Source organism: Diospyros lotus, chromosome 1 (genome assembly GCF_014633365.1).
Source record: "Diospyros lotus cultivar Yz01 chromosome 1, ASM1463336v1, whole genome shotgun sequence".
Classification (NCBI taxonomy): Eukaryota; Viridiplantae; Streptophyta; class Magnoliopsida; order Ericales; family Ebenaceae; genus Diospyros; species Diospyros lotus.
In genome coordinates this window covers 39,957,505-39,971,160 of record NC_068338.1, presented here as the reverse complement: position 1 = coordinate 39,971,160, position 13,656 = coordinate 39,957,505, and the positions used below count along the sequence as shown (strand labels likewise).

Genomic DNA, 13,656 nt, shown 5'->3' with positions numbered 1-13,656 from the left:
GGTCCAACGTTACCAACGCTCCTCTAGCCAGCCCTAGAAAAATCAACTTCAACTGACATATAGTTTTTGGGAGTCTGAACTCTGGAGAACGAACCAGCCACGTTCAATTCAAAGCCACAGGATCCCCAGGCCAGATTTTTTTATTCGTTTGGTTATTCACTTGGTTACATCCTTCAACCACAACCGCAACCCCAATCATTTTGTTTTTTTACTTTTGAACTGAATTTATCATAAAGTTCATTTAGTTGAGGTTACAAAAATATTGAACTTAATTAGTACAAGTATTTTATTTATTTTATTTTTTTGTGTGTAAATCATAATCAGATAAAATACAATTACTTTTGAAAAAGAAAAGATGAACTTGACTATCATCCATGGCTTGCTGCCATCGATCTGATCTGATGGTCTTGGTGATGCAACGGCACCACAAGGTTTACCAAGTCCAGTCCACTCCAGTGACTCCACTAATTCAGCTTGGCCAATCAAACCAGCTCGCTAGTGACTCACCAACCACCCCATGCCTCATTGGCTTTTTCAAGAGGTTAAAATAATACCAAGGTCTTTTTTGGAATATATGAGCTCCTTGTCTTTTTCTTTCTTTCTTTTTTTTTTTTATAAATGTTAGATATCCCAAAAAAATTATCAAAAGCAGTGGGGATGTTCAGACATGAAGATAGACAGACTTTAAAGTTCTGTAACACACTTTTATGATCCTAATTAAATATCTAAATTTAATAAACCGTGCTTTCAAATAAAAAAATTATTTTAGTGTTTGTATTGTAGTACTTTGTATTCTTAATTTATTAAATCCATCTTTTCTTTTTTGTGGAGGGCACTTACCGATCGCAGATCACCTTCGTGCTGGCTGACCGCACCAAATCAAAACCCTACCAATGATGGATCACGTGGTTCCCAACTCAATAGCTAGTATCAGATGCATAACAGTGCATCGTATTATAAGTTGGACCCATTCTTCAGGCGGCCCATCTACAAATATTTTACCTTCTTCTCCCCACTTGTTGCACCAAAGCAAACAGAGAGATCGAGAGAGAGAAAGAAAGAAAAAATGGCCAAGGCCACCGGAGTTCTCCTCGTCGCACTCCTGTGCTCGATGATGCTTGTTTTGCCGGCGGTTCAAGGCATAGCTTTCGATCCGAAATCGGTGGAGGAGTGGTTCGACAAACTGAGCCACAAGAGGGAGAAGCTCACCAGGCTTCACTTCTACATCCACAACATACTGAGCGGGGAACAACCAACCGCCGTAAAAGTAGTCCTGCCCAAGAGCTCCGGAAACTTCGACTTCGGCCTCATCGAGATGTTCGACGATCCGATGACGCTCGGCCCGGAGCTCGACTCCACGACGATCGGCCAACTCCAGGGCAGCTTCAGCTCCGCCGGCATCAAGGAAATGAGCCTCGTCAACACCTTCATCCTCAACTTCAAAGGCGGCGAGTACCACGGCAGCACGCTCATCCTGCTCGGCCGCAACGGGCCGTACTACCCCTTCCGCGAGCTATCCGTCGTCGGGGGCACCGGTGTTTTCCGTCTGGCAAGAGGAATCGCCACCGTCAATACCTACCGGATTGACAACGTCACGGCGGACGGTACCGCAGAGTACCATATGAACGTGCTCCACTACGAGTGATGGAATTTTACCTGACAAAAATAATTCGCCGGTGGCTGATTTAGTCCTTTTGGGTGTTGTACTTTGGAAGGTTAGAGTTTTTTCAGTTTAGGTCTGCCAAAATTCCGGTTGCCAGTAATATTGCGACATCTTGATGAGATCTTCTCCTTATTGAAAGCAATTTGTTCTGTCCTTGTTTTTGGTAATTGGTATATCATTCACTTTTGTCCATGCCTTCATTAATGTTTCACTTCTTTTCCTTCATGCTTTTCTATTTTATACAGTTGAATCTAATAATTGGGGGGATTTTCTTTTTATCTTGATTTCAATTGAGGTTACGGTACGGCTTACCAATTTATTTGCAAAGAGTAGTTGGAAGGATTTGTTTGAAAATTTTATTGAGTTTACAAAATTACTAAAAATATTTTATAAAATCAATAAAATTTGAGGAATGAAGTGGTCCCTAAACTTCAACCAACGCAAATGCACAAGCGGCGGCTAATAAGTGCTCCCAGGAAGAATCTGGATGGCTTCCAATCCATTCATTTAATTTCTGCAGCAGCAGCAGCATCAATCAAACAGTGTCCAAATGTGCTAGAGACAACCGGAATAGAGTTTACGGAAGAAATAGCTAATAATTGCCGGCGTGAGATATCCGTTTGTATGTATTTTAAACAATCTGCGGACTGAGGTTGATGATTCAAATCTTGTGGGGAATGGTGGTTGAAATGAATACTACAATCATGCGATACCATCAAGTGTGTAAAAGTATATATGAGAGTGAGAGAGGCTTTCTGTTGATTATAAGTGTGGGAAAAAAAACATGCATAGATTATGTGATTGGACAATTGATATTCATATCAATAAATTATTGACTTAATTCTTTATCTTACGTAGTGAGTCAAATGCTCTAATTACAATCTATCTTCTTTATCAAAATCGAGAACACGAATAATAAAAAATTGCATAAGAATAATAATTTAAAAAAAAATATTAACTAAATATATCTTAAATTGATTAAAGGTGTGGGGGAGTACATACTGTATACTCCTCGTTGCAATGTTGTTGTCATGCTCATGGTTGACTCTTCCTATGATATTATGTTGCATTTATCCTTATTAATTACGAGATGTGTCGTTAGTTTTTTTTTTTATAACTATGTAATTGCTTTTAATAGCCACCTTCTTGGCGTTCTCATAAGTATAAGATTTACAATGTTGACTTTGAGGTCCAATTGTTTCTTATAGGACTTCCTCTAAGACTATTAATGTCTATGTTTAGTGTTTCTTAATCAAAATATTTATTGTGTTTATTAAAATAGTATTTGATAATTAAAATATAAATAAAATATAAAAAATATTTCAGATAAAATTATTTTTTATTATATTTGTTAAATTTATTAAACTGTTTGTCAACTTTTTTGGATAAATTAATCTCTTACTCTAAATAAATTTATCTTGATTTTTAGAGATAAGAAAAAATAACTCATGTGTCATCCAGTGCATTCTAAAAATTTTAACAAATAATTTGATAAAAATTTTAAAATACTTCACAGCTTTATTTTACCATTTCATATTTTGGTTCGAAAAATATTTCAATCTTATTTTAATACAACATTATTTTACTCATTTTAACAAACATTACCTAAATTTACTTGACGATTATTAAAAAAGAAGTCATATGACTTTTTATTTAGATTTTTTTAGATAAATTTATTTCTCCCTATTAGAATAAATTTATCTTAATCTTTATAAATATAAAAAAAAAATGATACTTGTATCCTTCAGTGTATTTTAAAAATTTAACAAATATTTTAATAAAAATCTTAAAATACTTTTAGTCTTATTTTCATATTTCTATATTTTGATTCAAAAAATATTTTAACCTTAATACAACATTATTTTATTTATTTTAACAAACACTACTTTAAATGAGATTATTTCTTAAATCCAATCACATGTCAATTTAATTTTTTTTTTGACAAAATTCCACTTCTAAATAACAATAAATTTATGCTTATTATTAGAATATATTTATATTGATACAGCTCTCCCTTCCATATTCAATTTACAAGAAACCATATTTAGAAGACTAATGATAATTTTTTAAAATTAAGAGAAATCATGTATAATTTAGTAAATTTTTTTTAAAATTTTCGATAATTATGGTCAAGGCACTTAGATAGTGTTTGATAACTAAGACCTTGACAAAATAAGATTTAAAAAATATTTTTTATTATATTTATTAAATTTATTATACAACTTATTAAAAATAAATCACGAGTTTCTTTATTTAAGATTTTATGGATAAATTTTTTTAAAAAGAGAAAAAAATAATTAATTTAATATAAATTTTGAAATATTTTTAATCTTATATTAACTGTTTTCTATTTTAATATAAAAATTATTTTTTTTATTTTAATATAATTTTATTTTACTTATTTTAATTAATTAAGCATTAAAGAAAAAAAAAAAAGAAGAATTCCAAGAAGAACAGCCACTGGGTTGAAAGCGACAAATGTCTAACGCAGAAAAAATAACCAAATAATAAATAAATAAAGGCCACGGGATATCATGGAGACACGTTTTATGTCGGCTTTATGTCTTTCTTCTTTGAAATGTATTTCGTTGGGGTTCACGTCACGTGGGCAAGCAGGAGAGTGGTTTCGCGTGGTGTTGGTACATACGCTGTCGTCGTCCGTCCGTCCATCCAACGGTCCACAATCATCTCATCTTTCACGTCTTTTGGAGGATTTGTTGAGAAATAAAACAATTTTAAACAAAATAAAAAAACAATTTATTCAATAATATTTAAAATGGATATATATATATATATACACTAATATATTTAGCTCGTAAGTACAATGGTGATGTTATGCAGTATATGCTTGAGCTGTTAATCAACGTAACAGAGAAATATAAATAGACGATTGTTTCCATTATTAAAGAAAATAGGAAAATTATTTTTGATTTTTTTAATTTAATTAAAATTAGGTACCTCTACAGAAAATGTTTCATATTACTGAGTTCAAAGTTGTATAATTTTAGTTCCATCATCTTAAGTAATTAAATTAGATTTATTACACTTGGAAACAAATGGTCTATTCTATTATTCCCCTCAAAAAGTCATACATAATAATAGGCAGAATCTTTATAATAAAAATATTAACCCAGCGCTATACTAACCTTGATAAAATCGAATATATCCAAACAACATTAATAAACCTCTGTGACCCACAATAATATGGTAATAAATTGGCCAAGTGCAAGTCTTTAGACAACAAATAGTGTGCTAAATAATTTGCCCAACTATCATGTAACTAATTAGTGGTACCACCATCCTTCAAAAAAATATATTTTTTTCCCACCAAAACGACTTAATTTGCAATTTTATTTCGAGATTGGGCTCTTGCAACGGCAATTACCCAAAATCTGTCTCTAAAATTTTGGGCCCAAAATTGTTTCAATTAAAACTGCCTTGGAAAGCCCATCTCGAACGGGAAAGCCCAGAAATTTGGCCCAAGATAAAGAGCCGCTTTGATTAAAAACACTAGCTTCTGCCCTCTGCTTCCAAATGATTGTTTATTTTTCTAATTCTGATTAAACGTTATAAAATGTTTTTTAAAACCTTTTGCTTCGAACTTCCAAGTTCCAAGTAACATAAAGGGTGTCTTTGATAGCTTTTAATTAAAAATATATATTTTTTAATTTACATAAAAAATAAAAATCATCCTTTAATAGAATTTTTATAAAAAATAAATTAAAATATATTTTAATGATTGTACCATAAAATTTAATTTTATAAAAATATAATATGTCAAATAATAAAAATAAAATTTAATTCCTCAAATATAATATTTTTCATAAAATTTATTTTTATATTATCAAACACACTGAAATTGAGTGTCCGTGTGTTGAGTGGAAATCGAAACAATGTTCACTGTTTACTATTAAATAAAAAATATATATATAAAAATACCCTCCCAACCTTATCAAAAACAACCATTTTGACCCCTTGAATTCTTGAATTTAGAACAAATACACAATTAATTTTGTAATTCGGTGCACGTGAGATACACGCGCCAGACATTCCTCGTCTTCCTCGTGATAGTCGCTTGCGACGGATGCGGGCGGGCAAGGGATGCAAGTAGCAACAACGTGGCAGGTAGAGCTAGGCCGGTGGCTTGGAAGGCGAGTGGTCGTCGGCAACTGATGGGTGCCGACGATAGCAAGCCAGCGATAGCAGCGACAGATTTGGTAGCCAATGACGACGTCGATCAGGGTCGGGAGGGCTAACGATAGCAATGGTGTGGGCGTGGACCAGCAGATCTAAGCGATGGCGTGAGAGGCAAGCGGTCAGTCACTTGTTCGCCTTCCTCGAGTTGGTGGCCGGCGACGGAGTCGATCAATTCTGACAATAGCAGCAACATACGCGTGGGTGGGCAACGGTGGTCCGACAAAGTGGGCGATCGTCTTTCTCCCCATTACTCTCCTCATAAGCATATGGTTTCACGCGTCAATCTCGCAAGAATTTGGAATACGTCCTTGGAACGAAATTAGACGTGTGTTCAAAATTCAAAAATTGACGGCATGATAGGTTGAATTCAAAGTTGAATAGGGCCAAATAGTTATTTGGGCAAAGTTTGAGGCACTTTTATGCTTTTTGTCAAATAATAATTAACATTATTTTATTTTATCTGAAGTTAACATAAGACTTGACCACAGTTTCAAAATTGAACTGTCTATAAATGGAATCGGAATTGGAACCAAACAATTTATAGGTGATTCTGTTTCTGGTTCTCTAATGATTTAGTTTCCATTCTCAACAATTTCAAATCTACTTCAAATTTAATAAAAAAAAATAAACTTAATTTATATAAATCAAATTATTTACGTATCTTTTTAGAATTTAAAAGAATCAAACCTCACATAATTCATTTGTCATTTGAATTTGAAATTCCTCACTTTAATTAAAATTATTTTTGAAAATATTAATTATGGTGTATTGTATTATATATTTTATATTTATTTAATTTATCTTTTAACAGTTTAAACCGATTTCGATTCCGATTCTTTATTTTTAAGAATTAGAATCGAATCGTAAATTTTTACTTTCGTTATAGTTTTTGAATCAAAATCAAAAAAATAATTTCAATTAAGTTTTTAGAATAATTATTTCAGTTCGGTTCACAGTTTGAAGGAACCATGGGGAGGCCTAACATAAATATGTAAAGTATTAATAAAAATTTTAAAATTTAAATATTTAAAGGAATGATTTATTATTTATGTCAAATAATATTTACATTGTTGGACCCCAGAGTAACGGTGATTGATGGGTGTACGAGTCTCATCTCACTCCCTTCTGAATTTATCTGCATCAGATAAAAGTTAGGTTGGTCACGGGGACCATAACAAAATCGATTCCCCATTAACTGGATTATATATATAAGAATATATGGATGGAAAAAGAAAGTTTGGTAGGGATTGGATTGGAGGGAGGGATTTGACTGGTCTAGCCTCAGATATGGCTTTGACCATCAGCTGACTCTTTGACCACTTTTCCAAATGTGTCAGACCACACTTATCCCATTGCAATCAATAATGATGAAATATCTCAATCTCGCCATCCTTGTGACGATGGGCCTCAATTGTCACCTCCCCTTTCAACCTTCGTTCCTTCCTTTCCGGACACCTATTTGTAGGGTTAATTACCCAGAGACCCCCCTCTAGGTTAGCAATATGAATATACAATTTAACCAAAATATGAATATTATTTGGTGTTGATTAACAATTTAACCAAAATATGAATAGTATTTTTTAATTGAGAATTTTTTTGACATCATCTTTAATTTTATACCCAAAAAAACTATATTTATATGTCAAAAAATGAAAATGAAAATAACAGCAATACCCCAATTACACACAATTTTGTTGCCGGGAAAATGCTTAAGAGGAGATGAAGTGGGTTTTTAAATTTCTAAAACAAAACTTAATAAATTTCATAAAAAATATTTGTAATGAGAGTTTATCCAATTTTTAATGTGATTTTTGAAGATGAATAAAGTAAGCCAAAGTAAACAATGGTCAACCACAAAACAACAGGTTTTGTAGGGATTCAACTTATATAATAGAGTCTGTCTTTTTTCCTTGAGCCAAAACTTGAGTTTTAATTAAAAAACTCCTTTTATCTCTTGTTAGGACGTAAAACATGTAATACAAATCTCTTTTATGTAACAAGTATAAAGTTGATGTAACTAAACAAATTCTTTTTATATGAGAGATGACTACGGAAAGTATAAAATAAAATTTTGATGCCTTCACAAATATGGTGTAGTGATAAAGTACTTGAAATTTTATATAAAGTATCAGGGTTCGAATTAATGCAGAAATTTATTAAAAGGTTTAAGTCTTGCATGGATTACACTGCATGTCAAGATTTGAGTGTATATAGACTGTGTTAGTATTCGAATTTACCCGAATAGTGCATCAGGGAAAATATCATTCGTCTCTAAAAATTAATCGAGCAAAATTTGGACACCCTAGATAAATTAAAAAATAAAATAAAACTTTAATTTACAACTCATTTTGTAACAGTAAAGATGAAAGAAGAGTAGCAGTCAAGTTGTGCACTATACTTGAATGCTAGAGACCTTTTTGAGTACTTTCATTTTTATCACAACTATATTAGGGTAATAAATAAAGTTGCCCTATTTTTACTTTTTAATTTTTAATTTTATGTTTTAAATTTATTTTTATTTTTTTTATAGTCTATTTTTAAAAAATTAAAAACGTATTCTCTTTATTATTTTAAAAAACTATTTTTTAAAATAAAAAATTAGAAAATATGTTCTTTTTAAAATTTTGAAAATAAGTTTTTAATTATATTTTATTCAATAAATTTGATTATTCAGTAAATTACAAATATTTAATGTTAATATATTATTAAAAAATATATACATTTTAAAGTTAATAAATTTTGTAATATTTTTCTATTATAATAATAAAATATGAATAAATAAATATATTTTGAGTTTAGAGTTAATTTTGGATGAAAACATTCAAAAATAACTTTTGTTGTTTTAAGTTTTCTTTATAATTTTTTTATTTTTAAAATACATTTTAAAAATAGTAAAAAGAAAATATTTTTATTAGTTTAAAAAATTAAAAACTAAAAATAACTTAAAAATAATAAAGAGAACGCAATTTAAATTTTTTGATTGGCGATGGAGCATCTTAAATAGTTCAAATATCACAAACTTATTTGTGAGAGATTGTTTCTTCATAAAATATTTTTTAATTTGAGCAATTTTCCAGGTTGCAGTTCTATGAGAATGATTAGTAGCATGAAACAATTTTGTACGAGAACAGAGTTGTAGATTTGCATACTTTACTAATTGAAATGTGATACATTTATAAGGATAAATATAAAAATAGAAAAATTGTACTTTTGAAGATTTTAAACATTGTATTTCAAAAAAAGAACAGAGAGATAGTTGTTGGGTTTGTGTTTCTTAATGAGACATAAGGTGATGACAATGGTTTGGGTTAGTTTTATAGATTTAAACTCAGGATTGAAGCGATGGTTCAATACTCTTATTGGCAGCCTAAATAAAAGTCAGGCCATAAACCCTTAACTCTCCATTTAGAGGAGAAATGGGTCTTGACCCATTTACTCAAGAGAGGGAGGAAGCCCAAGCCCATTAACCCTTTAGCCCATTTTCTCTTGTACTCTAGGCCCTTAATATAAAAGGGTTTATTTCCCCTTTTGTGCCCTATGTGTGGCGGCCGATTATGTTCTCTTTCTTGTTGTCTCTCTCGATCGATTCTCCTTTCATTGATGGCCGATCCTCTTGGGTTTTCTTTCCATCTCAATCGGATACTCATTTTCATGTTGGAGGCTGCCTCTTTCCTTGTGGGTTCTTGGTTGATCCTTCGTCGAGGCTCGTGTCCTCTATTTAGCCAATTTGTGGTTCTCTTTTTGGGTAAGTTTTTATTGGCCATTAGTTCAACCCATTATCTTAGTGATTATTGTTGCTCCTGCGTGGACTCCATTGCACGTTAAACTTGTGTGGTGCTTTGGTAAGAGAAAGGGTGTTCGTGTGCTTGGTCGAGAGGCTTGCGTGGGTTTGATGGTTTCGGTTCTTAAGGGTTTGGGCTTCTTCATGGTTTGGTGTCCCTATTCGTTGGCGTTACTTAAGTGGTAATTGGACGAACCTAGATCTAAGCCTTGGAGTAGTTTTCGTGACTGGCATTATAGCCGAAACATGGAGTTTTTCTTCGTGTTCATCTTCTTTACATTCTGTTTTTACGTTCGGTTATATTTGGTTTAATTTGATTTGCACTAATCTCTTTTTGTTTTGTAGTTGATTTTCCGTAACAATTGGTATCAGAGTCTTGTCTGGCTCTTGAGTTGTGCGAAATCAAAACCTAATTAAAAAACCCTTATGATTTTCTCGATCGATTTTACATGATAAGAGTTTTAGGGTTTATGTTGAATTTGAATTGTCTAACTTCAATTGCTTTGTGCAGTGAGTGATTCAAGGTAAACCAACCCCATTTATGTGATTGTTTGATCGAGTAGCATCCCTTTGATCGACACGTGCCAACAAGCTTACTGGCCTACGACGGCGTGTGTAGTTGCAGATTGCGGTGCGTGAAGGTCGGCAAAGGCAGTGTTTCCAACCCTCGTATGTTTACGGATTGTTAAAAAAAGATTTGAAAAATATTGGAAACAATAGGTGATTATTTAAATGATATAAAAAATTAATTTTTAAATATTATAATTGTTTGAAACATAATTTGTTGCTGTGAAGCAGTTTATAGTAAATTTCAACCATGGTTGTCGCCACGAAACAAAGTAATTTTTAACTTTTGAAATTAAAAACATAAATATAATCTTTGAAAATTCAATTAAAAAATCAGTGAGAAAAATAAGAAAATTCAAAAAATGTGTACTTAAATATTCAATCAAATATCGTATTTATTAATAAAAAATAAACACTTCAATTATCTAAAAATTAATTTATTTTCATGATTTAAAGATAAATAAAAAATTAATTTGTTTCTATAATTCAAAAGATGAATTAGTTTTCATTTAACTTATGAACTAATTAGTTGAAACATTTCTTTAGAAATAAATTAGAATTTTGTTTAAGTTTAGGGAGTGATAAAAGTTGGTAGTTACTTTTTTTTTTTTTAATTTTTTTTTAAATTTATCAAATCATCAATTAGCCACTGTCCTCCACTTAAAGAGCAGGTTTGATATTTATATTTTTAATTAATTTGTAATAATAAAATAATGTGTAATTATTTATAATTAATAGATACATTATAGTCATTTCATTTTGTAGCATGTAAATATAATTTTTTTGAGATGAGAAGTATAGATGAAGGAGATTCTCGATCAAAAATAAAAATATAAAAAAGTAAATATCTTAAACTATAAATTTTGAAAGATTTAATAAATTTTAGCATAATATTGTGGTATAATTATTTTGGAGAGAGAGAGAGGATAGGTGGGCACGAGAGAGACAGAGAGAGAGAGAGAGAGGAGAAAAAGGGATAGGTGAGCACGAGAGAAACGATAGCCAGTGCATATCGGTCTCCCCCTCCCCAAAAAAAGAAATCAAATCAGGAGAAGATTGAGACGAGATGGAAGACAACTCATCAAGTGGATCCCCAAGCGTCGGATCGGCTTCGACAAATGCCAGCCGTCGCTTCGATTCCCCAGAAACTGAAAGCTTATTCTATTTTTTTTATTTATTATTATGCCTACATGGCAGTGTGCGGGCCCCACTCAGTCTATGCCTACGCCTATGCCTAGTTTTTTCCCGTATATTAGAAAGCCCAAAGCACATGGCCCAGCCCTCTCTCTCGTCTTAACAGAGAAAGGAAGAAAGAAAGAGAGAGATTGGGGGAGGGTAAAGTAGGGTTTGGGTTTGGGTTTGATTCTTTCGATGGAGAAGGGAAACGACGGCAGGAGAACAGGGATTGTGAAGTGGTTCAGCGACCAGAAGGGTTTCGGCTTCATCACTCCTGATGACGGAGGCGAAGATTTGTTTGTCCACCAGTCCTCGATCCGGACCGAGGGCTTTCGCAGCCTGGCCGACGGCGAGACCGTCGAGTTCTTGATCGAGTCCGGCGGCGATGGCCGCACCAAAGCCGCTGATGTCACCGGCCCCAACGAGTCCCCGGTTCAAGGCACCTCGCGTGGCGGAGGCGGCGGAGGAAGAGGCGGTGGCGGTGGGTATGGCTTTAACGGTGGAGGAAGAGCAGGTGGAGGAAGAGGCGGCCGCGGAGGCGGGGGAGGGGGTTACGGCGGCGGAGCTGGGTACGGCGGCGGTGGCGGCGGCTATGGAGGTGGTGGTTATGGAGGTGGTAGTGGGAGCGGTTGCTTCAAATGCGGTGATACTGGGCATATCGCCAGGGACTGTTACCAGGGCGGCGGCGGCGGAGGCGGCGGCAGGTACGGCGGAGGCGGCGGCGGCGGCGGAGGCGGAGGCTGCTACAGCTGTGGTGAGCAAGGGCATTTCGCTCGTGATTGCCCCAACTCCAACAATTGAAACTGGTAAACAGGAAAGAGAAAGAGGGTCCCCTCTTCATCGTTCTTAGTATTTTATATTTGAATTTCTGAATCGGTGAACCATACATATTACAGTATCTATTTTGTGAGCATTACAGGTGATGTGGCGTATGGTCACCTCTTTGGATTTGTCGTGTGGTTTTAGTGTTTGGTTTTTGGTAGGTAGACTTTTATCTTCGGATATGGCGCTTTGTAAACTCTTTATGCATCTTATGCTGTCTGGATGAAATGTGATGACATTGGAGGTTGGGCAACTCGTTGCTTTGTGCTTCCACCATTCAATTTCTTTAAAATCAGTTGTGTTTTGCGGTGGATATGTGAATATTGCTGTTGGCATAAACCCATGTACTGGGTTTACTCTTTGTTTCTATTGGCTGTTCTCGTGGTGCCTCAGCCTTCTGAGTCTGCAATTGAATAAGTTTAAGATGGATTTAATCCTCAGAGCACTCCACGGCTGAGTAGAGTACGGTTCAGAGGGTAGTGTTAAATTGCGTAATGATTCAGAAGAAATTTGCAGATTTACCAAAAATATTGATATGTGACAGCAGTTAACTGGGTTGGGATATAAAACTTCGTTCTCATCTGTTGCTGCTTTGATACACAATAAAACTAGGCATAGGCATAGACTGAAGGACCTCAATTATAGTTTTGACATTCGGATTGAAGGACCTCAATTGAAACGTTAGGCCTATGGAAAACTACTCTTGTTGGACTGAGCTGGCTGAATTGGCTTGTATGCTTGTTAATTATATTGTCTTTAGATCGTACAGATTGTAGATCTGGTGGGTTACAAGCTTTCTTGCATAATTCTTTACGTGATTGTATAGGTTTAAAACTCTCAATTGATTGAAACCTAACTTGATCCATTGGCATTGCCACCCTATATGTAGTTCGAGAGAGTATCACCATGTTCCACTAGCACAAGCCCATGAGAGTGTGCCAACATTTTCCACCCACGGTTGATGTCAGTGCCTTGTGGAACATGGTGACGCACTCTCGAAATATATTGATGACACCCGTGCGGTTCTTTTGAAGCCTTTATTTCTTGAATGGACGTGGGAGGTGACAAATGTGTTCCCTCTAGTCTAGGAACACTTTGCTGACACTCTTGGATGTAATTGCGAATTATAAAAGGGAATCCAACTGTCTTGCGACTTGTAAAACCGTAATAAAAGGAAGTAGGGTTGTTTATACTTGCTGTGGAGGAGTGGGTTGCACGACTCTTGGATCTTCTTCACGCGTCTGCCCTCTTAGAAGGTCGACGGAACTATTGGCTGTTGCTTTTTGTCCCTAATGTTACTGCGACTGGAGGTTTAGACTTCTCGTTTTTTATTTCCTAGTTTCTTCATAAAAAAATAAATTTTAGTTACTTATTTTGGTGTTTTGAGTTTAAAATGATGAATGACTTGTTGAGTTTGTTGTTAATTAGATTAAACTTATTTGTTTGGGAT

General features: G+C 34.0%; 2 protein-coding genes across 2 annotated transcripts; both read left to right on the top strand.

Moving 5' to 3' along the window:
- Nucleotides 1-1,016: 1,016 nt before the first annotated feature.
- LOC127794394 (dirigent protein 22-like) lies at nt 1,017-1,863 on the top strand. Its single transcript, XM_052325435.1, has one exon. The coding sequence runs from the start codon at nt 1,067-1,069 to the stop codon at nt 1,643-1,645; it is 579 nt and encodes a 192-aa protein (XP_052181395.1). The 5' UTR covers nt 1,017-1,066; the 3' UTR covers nt 1,646-1,863.
- A 9,627-nt stretch (nt 1,864-11,490) lies between these two features.
- Nucleotides 11,491-12,501, top strand: LOC127798700 (glycine-rich protein 2-like). The gene has a single exon (XM_052332251.1). The coding sequence runs from the start codon at nt 11,580-11,582 to the stop codon at nt 12,183-12,185; it is 606 nt and encodes a 201-aa protein (XP_052188211.1). The 5' UTR covers nt 11,491-11,579; the 3' UTR covers nt 12,186-12,501.
- The last annotated feature ends 1,155 nt before the right edge of the window (nt 12,502-13,656 follow it).

Bases quoted from the DNA above. Each gene is read 5' to 3' on its own strand.
- LOC127794394 (XM_052325435.1), top strand. From the start codon at position 1,067: ATGGCCAAGGCCACCGGAGTTCTCCTCGTCGCACTCCTGTGCTCGATG.
- LOC127798700 (XM_052332251.1), top strand. From the start codon at position 11,580: ATGGAGAAGGGAAACGACGGCAGGAGAACAGGGATTGTGAAGTGGTTC.